Here is a 15,893-nt window from a genome sequence, read left to right as displayed (position 1 = left end):
CTAGAAATGAGTAGATATGGTGGATTGGATAGGATCATTAGGCAAGGTCATCCCATCTCCATGGACCTTGGCGTCTTCACTTCTAGACATCCTCCTTTCTCTGTTCCTCGATGAAATCTCAGGCAGGTCCTAGAGTGCTCTGGGTACTCTAGGAGATTTTTGTTTGTTTGTTATGATTCTGTGACTTGGCATGTGAAAACCTTGGCCTTTACAAAAGTACACTGGCCATTTGTGCTATATCTGGGCTACTTTCCTATCAACCCAGCATGGCTACTCCCACCTGGAAGTTCTCACCAGATGGGTTCCATCCTGTTCTGGGTCTTTGCCCCAGGCTGCTCTCCTAATCTTCAAGTCTCACCATGGCATTTCCCTAGGAAAGGCTCTTTTCTACTTTTCACTGTTACTTTTAACGAATGATAAATCTGTAGTTATTTCTGTAAAGTGTTGGCATGCTTAATGTTTTCTTCTCCCACTGTACTATAATCTTCATGGAAGCAGAGGCATTGGTTTCATAATCTCATGCCTGGTTCCCTGACAGTAACTAAATATTTGCTTTGCTTAGTGACTATAAACGAAGTATTAATAGATATAAAAATAAAATAGCTATGATGGAAGTTTAAAGGATGTTAAATAGAAATCAGGAAAACAAAAATTGTTTGGATCACCTGTTTGAGTTTTCTCAAGTTGTAATATTGAGATGAGAGATGGGTGTTCAAATGTTACCTCTCCCCAGAGAATAGAGATTTAGAGGCAGGACCTGGCAAGGCAGGGATTGAAGCTGAATTGGAACCTGCCTATTTTTCAATCAGTTCTTGATTTTGATAACGAACCTTCCCTTTAGAAGAAAACAGAGAAAAGGGTGGTGTTTTTGTACTCATTCTGGGAAAACAGAAAACAAAGATTGGTAAAGTCAGTAAAGAACTTGCAGCACAGGCCTGAGGACATGAGTTTGATATCCAAAATCCAAGTAAAGAGCCAGGTATGATGGTGTGTAATAGCGGTCCAGTGTTGCTGACGAGTCATCCTAACCAAATTAGCAAGCTTCAGGCCAAATGAGAAAACTAAAACATGAAGTGGACAGATCCTGAGGGCAACACCTAATAATAACCTGCCCTGCCACACACACACATACTCACATATATGCCTGTTTGCCACTACCCCCAAGATACACAAAAATGGAGATTTAGTGCCAGAACACAAATGTGGAATGAGTATTTCCCTCTAGGGTAAGTCAAGTTATTAGTAAGAAGTTGATAGAACAACTTCCTTTGCCTGGGCTGAGAACATGAGAACTGGGCCTCTTCCTTTGATACTTGATACTTAAATGACAAGTTAACTTTCTCAAATACTGTGCATGCCTGACTCTGAAGCCAAAGTTTGCAAATTTTAAATCGCTAGACTTTCTTGCCCAGTTCCAAGTATTGCTTTTGTGCTTACTTTGTCCCTGGGTCTACATAGCTCTTGACATCTTGGGTCCTGACAGACACCTGATCCAAGGGGCACACGTGCAGCTTAAACTGAACTAAAATAAGCAAATAAATAAATAAATAAATAAATAAATAAATAAATAAATAAATAAATACATTCTCAAAGTATTCTAGCCATCTTTCTGATTTTCTCTCTCTTGAACAACAGACTGCCCAGTCCTACAGCCCTAGCACCAGACTTCCAGGCCACATTTCACAAAGAGGTCAGGGTCCATGCCCAGATGCAGTGACAATCTCACAAATGATCTGGATTCTTTCCAGATGTATACATTACAGCCTATCATTTTACTGTGAGAAGAGCAAAGAGGATGAAAGCCCAGAGAATGAGAAAACATAGGCACTGTCAGAAAGAGACAACTAGAAGCCTTATGTTGTACTTGATGTCAACAGGAAATGCTGAGGTCGCATCCCAGATGTTGCAGTTGGCATCAGTCAGCTTCAATAAGAACCAGTGGTTTAAATTGTTTCTTGATTCTATACTTGAACTCTTAAACTCCAGAGAGGAAGTGCAGCAGGCAACAGCAGAAGTCTTCAAAGCAGAACTAGCTCCTAGATGCTAATCTATGGCACAACACCCAGGTTTGTGCAAGTGAAGGAGATAATGACCATTCTGATTGGTAGGGCAGCTCTAAAGTCTCATGTCCAGCTGAAAGCTCCTTCCCAGGACTTGACATGGAAAAGACAGGATAGTTATAATGGATATTGCAGAGGACTGTGACAATGATCACAATACACATGACAAGTATGATTGGAGGAGATGATCTACAAAAAATTGAATATTGAACTAGAAGTTGTTGATATTCTTTCACAAATCTTGCATGTTTCTGTTTAGTATTATAATAAATATCAATTACCTAACAGGAGAGAAGGGAGCCAACATCCATCACTATACTTCTGCTTTTGAAACAACTTTGTTAAGGAGAATAAAACCCTCGAAGCTGAGCGTGAATAGCCTCTGTGGCCTCAAGCAGTCTTGCATCCAGAAAAGAAAAATCCTTTTATTTTATTTTATTTTATTTTGTGTTTTAAAAGTGCAGCATAATTTATATGACCTTATTCTTTTATAGTCAACCTCCTAGTCAAATAGAACAATTAGAGGATGTACATAAGCTTGGCAAATATCATGTCTTTTTCCATTTCTTGTATTTCATTTAGCCTCAGAGAAGTTAGACAGCTTCATGCAAAGGATAATGCAGTGGGAAGGAGAGACTGTGGTTCTAGTACCAGCTCCCAGTCAACAAGATGCTCATCTGTGACCTCAGGTAAGCACGGTGTTCACCTCAGTCTTGGGTTAGTTATCTTTAGAGTGATGGCATCCAAGTAGTTCAGGTCCAAGGACCTTTCAAGCCCTAATGCTCTGATGTGGATGCCAGGATGACATCTGAAAGACAGAGATGCCCTTAGGATAATGTGAGCAGAAGTTAATGCCCATTCTGGTGGGGGGGGGCGTGGAATGTCAGAATGCCAGTAGAACTGTGGAGGGTGAAGACTGGACCCACAAGGCATGGAGGGGAGTAAGGACTCTATTGGGAATTAGACTAGAGGCCATTCTGATAAAGACTAGATGTATCTAGATACTACTGTATCCAGAAGTTTGGAGTGAGCCTAATTCAAAGGTTATGCATTAATTTTTTTGAACTTTGAGTCAAGAAAATGCCGCACAGACTTGCCTATAAAACCAATGTGCAGGAATTTACTCAGTTGAGGTTTTCTCTTCCCAAATGACCCTAGCTTGTGTCAAGTTAACAAAAATCTAGATAGCACACAGGCAAAGAAAAACTTGAATAAGGTGGGGTATAAAAATCCACTAATAGTCTAGGATTCTAAGTTAAATATTCAGCTCATTTACAATTACAGACATGGATATTGTAGGGTTTAAAAAGTAACTGTCACCTATCTCATGTGTCTTACAGGATCATAATACTCCAAAGGATTTAGCATCCCTCTGGTCCTTGTAGCTTATTTGGATTGAGATCTCATTCTCATTCCCTTCGGTACACCTGCATGCATGTATTTTCAATGTATTTTAAAATATATAGAACACTTAGAATTTAGCATCATGCTATCTAGGCAACAAAACCGCTTTGTAGAGAGGATGGTCAGGATAGCAAAGCAAGGCCACCATCCTATGATAAATAATGGAACACTGAAGGTAATCTTGAAGTACTCTGAAGGTCCACTGTTGACCATATCCCAAGTAAATGGAAATTGGACTTGATAAACAACAGCTAAAGGAATTAAAATAACAAAAAAAAATACACCTACACATTAGCAAGGTCTAATTGAGCATGGAAAAATCCTATCATTTGTATCTGTTTGGCTTCTTCATCATGGAGGACCTCCATGGGATGGGACTCCCATACATTTCCCCAATCCCTATGAGTTTTTTGGAGCTAGCTCAAGCTATTCCTGCCTGGTTACACCCCACTCAGATTCTGGTAGACTCTTCTTGAACTGAAGCTCTGATCTCTCCCCACCTTTTCCCTCCCCTCCTCTCCTCTCCTGCTTCTCCCTTTCTTCCTGTTATCTCTGTCATGGGTTGTTTCAGTGTAAGCCCAAGGCTAGAACAAATTCCACCCTCACCTTACCTTTCTTCAGGAAAGCAATGCACAGTTTACTCTGGATGGGTCATTGCTCAATGTTAGTGAAACCTGGTGCTTTTTACCTGGACTGTTTTATTCCCATATCCACCCACTGCTGCCCATTGTCCCTGGTGCTTTTGAGACTTGTCATAGATGCACTTGGCTCCAGAATCTCCTGAAGCCCAAGTAATTCGTACATTAATGGCAGACTGGTGAGTTCATGGTTTGATGGGAGGCCTCCAGTCCATGAAGGGCTCTCACCTGCAGAAAGTGGCTTGGGTGGTTTCCTCCATAACAGTAGTTTCCGTGAAGATCACTTTTACCTTCATAAGTTTTGCTCCTTCTTTTAGCCCTTGGTGAAACACTGGTTAGGCTTGAAAAGCCTTCTCAGAACTCACAGAAAGTGTTCTGTTTTGTTTTTACCAGTTTTTTTTTTCTAGGAACTCTGAGAGCTCAAAACAAATCTTGCCACACTTGTTTTTTAGTAACTGTACAGAATTCATCAATTGTTTTTTCCTCTCCTCATCTACTGTGTGTTTTAGTACCTTAAGAATTTAATTTATATTCTGGACTTGATCATTTAGATCTTCAAAAGCCTCTCCTTACTGAAGAAAAAAATCATGTTTTATCATGGAACTCACCAGTCACTAAAGCTTAATAAAATATCTAAGTATCTGATTATTTCACTTAAAAAAAATTCTCGCCGGGCGGTGGTGGTACACGCCTTTAATCCCAGCACTCGGGAGGCAGAGACAGGAGGATCTCTGTGAGTTCGAGGCCAGCCTGGGCTACCAAGTAGGTTCCAGGAAAGGCGCAAAGCTACACAGAGAAACCCTGTCTCGAAAAACCAAAAAAAAAAAAAAAAAATTCTCCTGAGAACACAGTCCTGGTGAACTAGGAACTAAAGATCACTTTTGTAAAATTAGTTTCTTTATTGTTATTTTTACATCGGGTCATTATTTTGTACTATCTGACTCTTCCCATGGATTTTAAGTTTTTGAATTCCAGAAAAGGCTCTTAGCACAGGTCTAACTTTGACTCTCTTTTTCTTGAATCTTGCCAAGAAATCAACATCTCCATCTCATTTTCTCTTTTATTCAACTAATGTTAAGCAGGCTAGCAGAACATTCCTTTGCATTTATAATTGCTACCTTACAAAGGCAAGTCCTCACTGACTAGCCATCTTGGCATGATATGACTTTTTACTACAAACAGAAGTGGTTACGCTACCTCAGACCCAGCTTATGGATACTCTTTTCCCTTACTTTTCACTCTCAGGGACCAAAAATAATTGTTCTCAATCTTTAACCTTTCTTCGGTCAACTATGTTTTCATATAGAAGGCCCCACTCCTTAAGCAGGCATGTCTCTCCATATCATATAGAGGAAGATAGCCCCATTTGGATTTCCCCTGCAGACTACCCACCCAGACTCTTTCTCTGGATAGAAGATACAGCCATGGTTGTATCTCATCTCCCAAAACAAGGCCCATGTAACCCCTGATATAGCAAAAATGTATATAACCCGATACCGTATGAGGAGAGGGAATTATATCAAACTTTCTGCCATGGATGTCTACCCTTTAGAGATCAGCTTCAGGTGCATGTCTCAGCATCCCAACTCATCTTTGGTTCATGACCATATCCCTAATCATGTATCAAATGAATTGTGTGTACTTTTTTTCTCAGAAGAAGACACACATGACTATTCATCCTAAGAGAGAACTGATAATGGATCAACAAAACTAATCTACTCAAGTCCAGCTTGGTGAGTCAGTAAATTACTAGAGTTTTTTTTTTTATAGGCATCTAGGTGAGGGGTTACTTACAGGAGAAGGGATAAATAAAAAGCAACTGACCTACTGAAAAGCCCATCCAAGCACGGGTGATTTTAGGGAGCAAAGAGCCTTGTGCACACAGATAAGCTCTGGGGAAGCCAGGAGAGTTAAACACACAGCTTACCTCTTCATAGGAATAAGGTGCATAGCTGTTCTTCCTGGAACGCTAGGAATGATGCCCTTTTACAACCTGATGATACTTTGCTGTCTGATGAGACAAGCTCTGCCCTTATCTCCCAGAATTTATGTTACTTTACTTATCCAAGATCCTTTCCCCTAAATATTGAGCATTACTTTTAGACCATAAAACCCACCCCTATGAGTGAGATCACTTATGTTTTACAACAGCCTAAGTGACTTCTATGTTATCTTAGGGCCAGGCCAATCCCAACACCCACAGGTGTTATGTTTACCTCAGTCAAGCTCCCTGCACCCTAATTCTTAGCACTATCTCTGAGTCAATAGGACCCAATCTTGTAAAAGAAGCCAGATGTGCTTTGTAAAGAATCACAGTGTAAACATGTCTTAAATTGTCGTGTACTTGGGACTGAGTTAATTGTTATCTGACTACTTTTTTCAAAATTGTGCTGTGCTTAAATATGGCTAAAGTAAAATGATCTGGCCAGACTCTAGAAGTCCTGGTCCAGCACTAGTTACAAGAAAACCGGGCTGAGCTGAGTTTCATTCTTGTCTCTTCGTGGATCGTTTTCTCCCTGCCTGCTGTAAAGTCTTCAGGGACTCACCATAGCTGGAGCTCTCTGTACAACTTGCAAGCAGCTAAAAAGGTAGGAGGCTCTCCTCTAGGCAGCTCAGCTGGTCAGTCTCCTTCACCAGCAATTGGTTAGCTGCTCCTGTAACACTAGGTAGGGGCATTTGGGAAACACTTTGAGAACACTCAAGTTTGGGACTTTCCAGCCATGTGCAGTGTGTTTACCACTTGAGACTCAAGAACCTCTTCACAGGTCCTTGAGGGAATGTTTTACTTCAGAGGAAATTGCTAAAAACCACGCCTCAGCTACCAGAGTTCTTTGAAACTATGGGAAATATTTACATGGTGGAGGTGGAGGGTTATGTGTTTCATATATTAAAGGTAGCCAAGCTGATAATCCCGCAGAGTATAAAAGCATCTTTGCTTGGCCGGCCTTGGAAACCTTTCTAATTTTTGTGAGTAAATCTTCTCTGTGGGAACCCTCTTTGCTTCTCCAAACAACTAGAACACTTGCAGCATGGTTGCTTTGTTCTTCCCTCTCTACTCTCCCCAGAGTATAACTGTCTCCTCCTATCCCTCCCAGCTAGCTACTCCAGGGTTCAGTGATCTCATCTTCTCTGCCTTTTTCTTCCAGGACATTGACTTTCAACAGGATGAAGACTACAACCTGCTCACTTTTCATCATCATCTCCCTTCTCCAGCTGATGATTCTAGTGAATACTGAAGAGACCTTAGACTCCATCATGAAGAAGCTCAAGGAAGCTCTCAGCCGCCTAGGTAACTGAGGGGTAAGGGAACGCTGAGCTTAGTCAATGTTCACGCCTCCTATTCCTACATTATAATTTCATCTCTATCTTATTCCACGATCAAACCTCTATTTAATCAATTATAGCCCTAACTCCCTGTTCAGGACTTCCTTTATAATCATATCTTTTTTTGAACTCAAGGTTAAAAGCTCCATTTTCTTTGAAAATCAATAGGCCTAGGAGGGTGGCACCTGTAATTTATGAACACATTTTGAAAAGGCATAATATAAAGCTTTAAGTTAGTTCATTTTAATTTTTACTGCCATTATATGAGGTAAGCACAACTGTTATTTTGATGTCACATATGAAGACACTAAGTCTTAAAATGTAGTCATTAGCCTACTTGTGAAAACAGGGACTCCTCAAGACAGAGAATGACTGAGAAAGGGAGCTGTAGGAACAAGAGATTATGGCAATACCCCTTATTCTCTTACCTGCAGAGCATCCTCGCCCCACTGTGACGAAGAGTGTGTCCTGCACTACTGTCAAAGCTGCGGGAAAACTGGCTTCCTGTCCATCTGGTGAGTAACTCATAAGGGGAATTTGTGAGTAATTCTCGAAGCTCTCAGAAATCCTCAACCTCGAACATCTGTATCTTCTATTACATCAGGTCTTTGCTGCCGTGGGGCTGTGATGTAGTCCCAGGTGCCTAGACATTCTTTCCTGATTTTCATTTCTCTTAAGGATGCTACTGAGGGACTCTGGGTTTGTTCTTGTTACATATTCCTTCGTGACCACATATGACAGTCTACCTGGACTTCAATTGTGTGGTCATGGATATGGCCCTCTTTTCTTTCCCAATCTATTCCCTTGTAGTGGTGAAAGAGGAGCCAGCACAGAGGTAAATTTGCCATCAACTGAAAGACAGTAAAACTCCAAGTCTTTTCATTTAAATGATTTTTTTCTTGAAGATAATTCTCAAAAGTGATTTGCTTTTATGTCCCACAAAATGTAGCTATATGCATGAGCTTCCTAGGGAGAACAGTTAGGGACTCTCCATCTCTTATGGTCCAAGGTCTCTGATGTCTTTGTCTCACACAATCATGCAGGGATGATTGCTACTGGTTGCTCTTGTGGCTTTGCTTGTGGATCATGGAACGTCCAGAATGAAAACATTTGCCACTGCCTGTGTCCAATCATAGACTGGACTCTTGCTCGCTGTTGTGATCTGAGGAAATGAGGAAGCAGAGAATCCAGTTTTGAAATGACCATTATAATGAAACAGTGATCCCACCCAGGAAATCTGACTCACTGCTCTTGTGATAAATTCATACTACATAGTAATCCTGCTTCTTAAGTAATAAAGACAGATTTGCACTCATCTATGTTTATGTCTTCAGTGTTATTACTCCTGGCTTATGGTGCCTAATGCCGGAACACTTTCAGGCATGAAAGTGACTACAACTCACTGTATCTGAGATGCGTAGTCAGGAAAAATATGAAAAAAAAAGGTGACAATGGACCTCCCTCACCCAATTCTCCTACTCCCCCATTTTAATAAAAAGCATAAGTGTATTGGATGTATGAAACACAGAGAAGTAGAGTAGCATGCTTTTATGAGAACCAACATCTGCAACAGTGAGATTTGGAAGACTACAAAGTGTGGACAGATGGGGAAATTTAAAATAACTATGTTCTAACTTTTCAGCATGTATGAACACTCCTTCTAATTCAAGTGCCTGTGGTGACTAAAGGTGACTTCTTTCCTACTCACATGTCTCACATATATCAAAAGAACAGTAGAGTCCTCACCTGTCACTGACAATTACAATAATGCATTTTACTCGGGCATTAAAAATTTACAGAATTCCAAAGCAAAAAATAATTAAAATATTGATGATAATGTTAAGATAGTAAGCAAGTGATTGGGCATAAAGTATTCTGTAAGTTTGGGGGCTTCCAATTTTGAGCCTTCACAGGAGGATATAATTCATGTGTCAACTTTAGACTATCAAAATAATTTTAAATAATAAATAGTAGTATGATTATTGATACCTTAAAAAGAATTAAAGTAAATTGACTAAAACTACACTAAAAAATCTTCTCTTTCCATCTTTTAAATTATGGCAGTAGATTTCTCAAAGCTAAAAACCATGAAGAAACAACTTTTTATATCTGAAACTCACATAAAATAGCCAGACAGCTAGTGTATACTAGTAATCCAAGTGTGGAAGAGGCACAGACAGGCGGATTCCTTGGATTTACTGCCTAGCCAGAGTAACTGAATTGGCAAGCTTCAGGCAAAGTGAGAGACCAAGGTGGAGAGAACCTGAGGATAAGCCACAAATTGACTTCCGGCTTGCTCACATATGTACAGGCACACACACACACACACACACACACACACACACACACACACACACACTGAAGAGGGGATGGAGGAAGGGAAGGAGGGACATTGAGGGGGAGAGAGGGAGAAAGGCAGAGACCTGTAAGGATTAAGGGCCAGAACATAGATGTGGAATGAGAATTTTTCTCCAGGGTAAGTTAAGTTCTTGGGGCGGAGCTCCAGATAGAACAGCTTCCCCTGCATGAGATAAGGACACATGAGGTGCTTTAAAGTTACTTATGTTTTATATTGTGATATTAATAATACTAGGAGACCTTAGGGATAAACAATAAAGGAACAGTGAGAGGTGAATAATGATGTGTTTGTATATCAAGTTGACATGGGTCAATTGTCCTGGTTGGGGTTTTTGTCAACTTGACACAAGCTAGAGTTAAATTGAGGAGGAGGTGTGGCTCTCCCTTCGAATGGGGATACCTTACTGCTTAAATGATAACTAATTTAATTTATTTAAACACTGTGCAGGCCAAGCTCTCAGACTAAATTTGCAGTGAGATTAGAATTTCTTATTTGGTTCCCAGTATTTTTTTTTTTTTTACATTTACTTTGCTCCAGGGTCTGCTCTGTTCCCAATTTCTTGTATTGTGCTCCTGGTCAAGTGGCATGCTTGGAACTTGACCTGAAATAAAAATAGATAGATAGATAGATAGATAGATAGATAGATAGATAGATAAAAATCTTTCCAAAAGCAAGCATTTCAGTTACTCTCCAGTTTTTCTATCTTTTCAACATGTTGCTCAGTCCTCCAATCCTAGAACTACGCTTCCAAGCCATACTTGACAAAGAAGTCAGGATGCCACCAAACAGTGACATCCCCCAAAATGATCTGGGTCCTTTCTAGGTTTGTTTAAATATAACTTATTAATAATTGATGAGAGAGTGGAGTGAATGAGAGCTGAGAATGTGAACAAAATTTGTACCTGCCAGGAATAGGGAATTGAGACATTATGGAACCTTGTGCCAAACTTGTTAAGGGGGAATGCTGGGATCACATCCCAGATGTCTCAGTTGGCATCAGTCAGCTTCAATAAGAAATGTTTGTTCAAGCTGTCCCTTAATTCTCTACTTGAAATTCTGAACTCCAGAGAGGAAGTACAGCAAAGAAAAGCAGAAGTTTTGAGAGTAGAGCTAGTTCCTAGATGATAATCTGTGGGCACAACACCCAGGTTTTCACAAGTGACAGTAGATCATGGCCGTTCTGTTCAATAACACTGCCTTAAAGCTTCATGTCCCACTCTTTACTGGGGTTTCACATGGAAAAGGCAGAATAATAATGATGGAGTCCGACTGCAGAGGACTATGTCAATGTGTGTAACTTTCATGATAAGTATGTTGAGAAATGTACTATGAAAACATTAGCATTTGTCAGAATTCTTTTTCTTAACTCCCACAGGTTCCTGTTTAGTTTTATAATAAATATCAATTACCTAGCGGGAGAGAAGGGAGTCAACATCCATTACCATACACCTGTTTTTGAAACAACTTTGTTTAGGAGAATAAAACCTTTGAAGGTGAGTATAAGTAACCTTTGTGGTCTCAGGCAGTCTTGTACCTAAAAATGAAACAAAGTTTCAAGAGTCACCGTGGGTAGTTCAGCTGGTCAGAGTCAACAGCTGATTACTTCTCCTGTAACTTTGGGGGAGGGTGTGAATCTTGTAAGTTTCAGCTTTTCCAAACAAGTGAAGAGGGTTGACTTCCTCAGTCTCATGAACCTGACCTCTTCTTCTTTAGACAAGTGTCTTAATTCACAGGAAATTGCTATACAAGACATCCGGGCTGTCAAAATGTACTGAACGTGTTTTCCCCATTGAGGTGTGCTTGTATATATTAAGGGTGCCCAGGTCAGCCATCCCACAGTATATGAAAGCATCTCATCTGGTCAGGCCCTGGAACCACTCCTGAGCTTCTGGTGAGTCAGTCAGCTATTGGGAACCTTCTCCGCTTCTCTAAAGGGCTAAAACAGTTACGGTCTGGTGACTCCTGTTGCCTGCTCCTTTCTCTCTCCTGAATATTTCCTTTCCCTCACAGCCATGCCAGAGCTCAGTGATCTCATCTTCTCTGCCTTTTTCTTCCCATCTCAGGACAATGACTTTCAACAGGATGAAGACTACAATCTGCTCGCTTCTCATCATCATCTCCCTTCTCCAGCTGATGATCCCAGTGAATACTGAGACCTTAGATTCTCTCCTGGAGAAAAAGATCAAGGAACTGGGCTGTGGAGGTATGAGATGAGTAGGAGAAACCATAACCTAATCCTTGCTCGTGCTGACTGTTGGTAAAGCCTAAAATCCCTTGTACCCCACTCTAAGATCTCAACCCCTGTTCAGTCCATTTTATCCCTGCCTTCCCGACCAGGGATTTCTTCAGTACTCTACCCTTTTGAACCCTTAGGTAAGAGATCAATGTTCTTGATGATGATGAAGACAAGGAGCATAGGTCCTGTAATTTATGAACACACTATGAAACAGGTATAATACTAAGCTTTTAGGTAGTTTGTTTAATTTTCATAGCCACTTTAGGAGGTAAGAACACTTTACTTTCTACTACTTTCTCTTCACAAATGAACAAACTAAACCTTAAAAGTTAGTGAGTGGACTACTTATGGAAACAGTGAAATCACCAAGATAGAAGAGGACTTATAATGGAATGTGAGAAAGATCATGGGCAATATCACTTTTTTCCTCTTACTCAGGTGAGTGTACCTCCACTGTGACTAGGACTCTCTCCTGCACTAGTGTGACAGATAGAAGCAGACTAGCCTCCTGTCCTGCTGGTGAGTATCTCCTTGAGGACAATCTGTGAATAAGGTGTCCCTGTGTCCAAGCCATCAATTCCCTAATACTGCCTTCTCCTAACTCAGCTTTCTGTTTCCATGGAGCTGAGACATAGTGCCAGGTGCCTAGACATCCCTTTCTAGTTGTTCATTAAGGATGCTGCTGAAGGACTCTAGGGTTCTGCTCTTCCTATAACCTCTTCCTGCCTGCCTGCACATGCCCGCCCTTCTTGTCCCTTGATTGTCCAGTCATGGATATGGCCTTCCTTTATTTCCTAATCTATCCCATGTATTGGTGAGCAGGGGGCCAGAACAGGGGTGAAATTGCCATCTACTGAAAGACAGTGAAATCCACCTTCCAAGTCCTTCAATTTAAATCATTTTTGCATTTCATTTGCTTGAAGAGAATTCTGAAGTTTGAAGAGCTTTATGCTCTGCAAAACCTAGATCTAACTATGCACCTCCTAAGAAGAAAGGACAGTTAGGGACCTTCCATTTCTTGCAGTCTAAAGGCTTTTATGTCTCACATGACTATGCAGGGATGGCTGTCACTGGCTGTGCTTGTGGCTATGGCTGTGGATCATGGGATATCCGGAATGGAAATACTTGCCACTGTCAGTGTTCAGTCATAGACTGGACCACCGCCCGCTGCTGCCAACTGGCCTGAGAAGGAGGAGGCTGACAATCCAGTTTTGAAATGATGACTATAACCAAACTGCAATCTCAACATGGACACCTGTCTCATATCCCCTTAATGAATTCATATTACCCAGTAATCCTGCTTCTTGGAAAATAAAGACAAAATTTCACCTGCCTATGTTATGTCTTTAATGTTATTACCCCTAACTTGGGAAATCTCTCACTAGAAAATATTTTCAGTAACTCAGATTACATCTCAGTATGGCACGTGAGATTTGTGGTTAGGGAAGGATGGGAAAGGGACTGATTCTCCACATCTCCTATTCCCTCATTATTTAACAGAAAGTATTGAGTACATTGTTTGGCATGAAATATAGTAAATCAAATACCATGCTCTTGATGGAGCTCACCAGCTGGAACAGTGAACTCTAACCCATGTGCAGGAGAACTTTGCAAGATGCAGGCAGGCAAGAGTGAAAGACCCTAGCCTTTCAGGCTTACACCCCCAAGCCTCAGGAAAAGAGAAACTTCAAGCACCAGGAAATGAGAAACTAAAAATTTAGTTCCAAGGGCCACCTGACTCAGCCACTACAATATAACAATGTAAAAAGATTTCTGTTAAGAGATCTGCTCAACTGTGACTGGGATAGTTGCAAGTGTTCCAGGAAGGACCACTGTGACCTTTGTGTGTAAGCTCTACTCCCGCCCTGATACCCCCCTTGAGGTTTACGTAACTGTACCCCCTCTGCGATCACCCTGTGATCAGACCATGTTCTTGTAAAACGAAATTGTATGGGAATTGTAATCTTATGGCTTTTGTGGGTTTTTCCTTTAAAAGCCCTTATGGGGCTGCAGTAAGATGTGACTCTTGCTCTTTGGAGCAGAGTTTGCCCATCTCTACAGATATTTCTTTAATAAAATCCTTGTGCTGTTGCATCAACTGGACTGGAGTCTGGGTTCTTGGGGCGCCCACTTGAGACCCTAAATTCTGGGGTCCAACAATTGGAGGCCCCAGCGAGATTTTGGGGTGCCCCCGGACCCCCACTCAGCCAGTTGGAGGTGAAAGCAAGCTCGATCTATGTTTTATGTTGTTGTGTCCTTGTCTTTTGTCTGGTTGATTTGTCATTTGTATTCGGTGCCTGCAGAAGTGTGCAGGACTTGTGTCTGGGACTTGTGTGGGAGAGCAGACGTGCTCAAGGGTCCCTGGGTCCCCACTCTGGAGGTCCAGAGTGATCTGAAGAAGGAGATGAGTCTCTCCTTCCTTGGGGGAGCGAGGCTGTTCGCGGCCACTCCCATTTGAATTTGTGTTTTCGGTTTGGGCCTTTGTAGCCAAATCAACTACCGCGCGAACTGTGTCTGTCCATTTCATGTTTTATGTTATGTTTTATCTGTCTAATTCCCTCTACCCCACTTCCCCTTTATCTGCACACTCCCTCCTCCCCACCTTCAGGCGGCCAGCGCCCTGGCCAAGTCCCCCTGGCCGCTGCGCGCCACCTGAGCGCCGCGCTCCTGCGGCCAGGCGCACACTGAGCCACTGAGCGCGGGCCCCGGGTCCCGTTCATCTGCGCCCGGGGCCCCCGCTGCTGGAGCAGCCACCCCTGCCGCCAGGTGCCGGCGATGATGGGACTCCCGCTGGCGGGCGGGACTTGCGCTCTGGCTGGCGCTGCTCGTGGCGCCCTAGACTCGCCCCGACTGTCGGATGGATTCTCCTGGCGGGTCTCAAAGGGGCAGGTAGACGCCCACCAATTTGGCTAAGGTAAAAAGATTTTCACACTGTGACGTCACAGATTTTTTCCCCTCCGCTTGCTTCCTTGCTCTCTCTCTCTCCAGAGCACAGGCGGTGGCTGCACAGCTGCGGGGACCCAGGGTACCGCAGAAAGGGCTGGGCAGCCTGTGAACAACCGGGCAGAGCTGGCGGGGAGCCAGCAGGAGCCTCGAGGAGCTCAGAACGTGGGGGATGGTGGAGAACTAACTGCGCTTCCAGGGTCACAGCTGACAGATCTGTGGGCCCAGCCGGGGCATGGAATCTCCCATGCTGTTGGATGGGACTCCCAAGACCTGCCCTGGAGCTAAAACCTGATCAGGATCTGGCTCCAAGAACGGAATGTCACTCCCTATATGAGGTTAACCAACAGTTTCTTGTCTATGGTACAGTGCTGATGCAAATTTAGATTTCTAGATTACTGAGGGGAATCACAAGAAAAACTTTGATATGGAAGGTTATAAAAGGTCAGTAAACTGTTTATACCTGCAAATACTGAATTTGAAAGTTAATTCTGGTTGATTTTCATCTTAAAAATGGCTAATGATTCTGCCAACTGTTTATGTGTGTATGAACAGATATGTGACTTGGAAATGTAAGCAAGCTTTAACTGTATGTATGTACGCATGTATGTAACTTGGATCCAACTATATGTATGTATGCAAGTAATTATTGTTTTAAAAATATATATAACACCTAAGTACTTATGTCTTTACCAAATGTTCAACAACAAGTTTCTAGAAAATTTAAATAGATAACAACATATGTTTAAGATATTTGATAAATATTAAAGCTACAAATCAATGCTTTTATACACAGGAATATACCTTGCTCTGACAGCTAAACTTTGTAATTTAAGATTTACCCATGTAAAATGATAATGATTTTAAAGACATAAAAGGATCATAGGAAACAGCTGAGGTTTGCAAGTACATGGCAAGACTAAAGTTTC

At 41.8% G+C, this 15,893-nt stretch overlaps 2 protein-coding genes across 2 annotated transcripts; both read left to right on the top strand.

The window, feature by feature from the left end:
• Positions 1-5,751: 5,751 nt before the first annotated feature.
• On the top strand, positions 5,752-8,673 carry LOC131922768 (resistin-like alpha). The gene is made up of 4 exons (XM_059277628.1): positions 5,752-5,835; positions 7,249-7,391; positions 7,861-7,941; positions 8,470-8,673. The coding sequence occupies exons 2-4, from the start codon at positions 7,268-7,270 to the stop codon at positions 8,598-8,600; spliced, it is 336 nt and encodes a 111-aa protein (XP_059133611.1). The 5' UTR covers positions 5,752-5,835; positions 7,249-7,267; the 3' UTR covers positions 8,601-8,673.
• A 2,875-nt stretch (positions 8,674-11,548) lies between these two features.
• LOC131922504 (resistin-like gamma) lies at positions 11,549-14,019 on the top strand. The gene is made up of 4 exons (XM_059277312.1): positions 11,549-11,676; positions 11,849-11,988; positions 12,460-12,540; positions 13,080-14,019. The coding sequence occupies exons 2-4, from the start codon at positions 11,853-11,855 to the stop codon at positions 13,205-13,207; spliced, it is 345 nt and encodes a 114-aa protein (XP_059133295.1). The 5' UTR covers positions 11,549-11,676; positions 11,849-11,852; the 3' UTR covers positions 13,208-14,019.
• Positions 14,020-15,893: the final 1,874 nt, after the last annotated feature.

This window comes from Peromyscus eremicus, chromosome 12 (genome assembly GCF_949786415.1).
Source record: "Peromyscus eremicus chromosome 12, PerEre_H2_v1, whole genome shotgun sequence".
Classification (NCBI taxonomy): domain Eukaryota; kingdom Metazoa; phylum Chordata; class Mammalia; order Rodentia; family Cricetidae; genus Peromyscus; species Peromyscus eremicus.
This window is presented reverse-complemented; position numbering and strand designations above follow the sequence as displayed.

Coding starts and splice junctions, on each gene's coding strand:
- LOC131922504 (XM_059277312.1), top strand. CDS start 11,853: ATGACTTTCAACAGGATGAAGACTACAATCTGCTCGCTTCTCATCATC. Junction 11,989..12,459: donor CAAGGAACTGGGCTGTGGAG/GTATGAGATGAG, acceptor CCTCTTACTCAG/GTGAGTGTACCTCCACTGTG. Junction 12,541..13,079: donor ACTAGCCTCCTGTCCTGCTG/GTGAGTATCTCC, acceptor ATGACTATGCAG/GGATGGCTGTCACTGGCTGT.
- LOC131922768 (XM_059277628.1), top strand. CDS start 7,268: ATGAAGACTACAACCTGCTCACTTTTCATCATCATCTCCCTTCTCCAG. Junction 7,392..7,860: donor GGAAGCTCTCAGCCGCCTAG/GTAACTGAGGGG, acceptor TCTTACCTGCAG/AGCATCCTCGCCCCACTGTG. Junction 7,942..8,469: donor ACTGGCTTCCTGTCCATCTG/GTGAGTAACTCA, acceptor ACAATCATGCAG/GGATGATTGCTACTGGTTGC.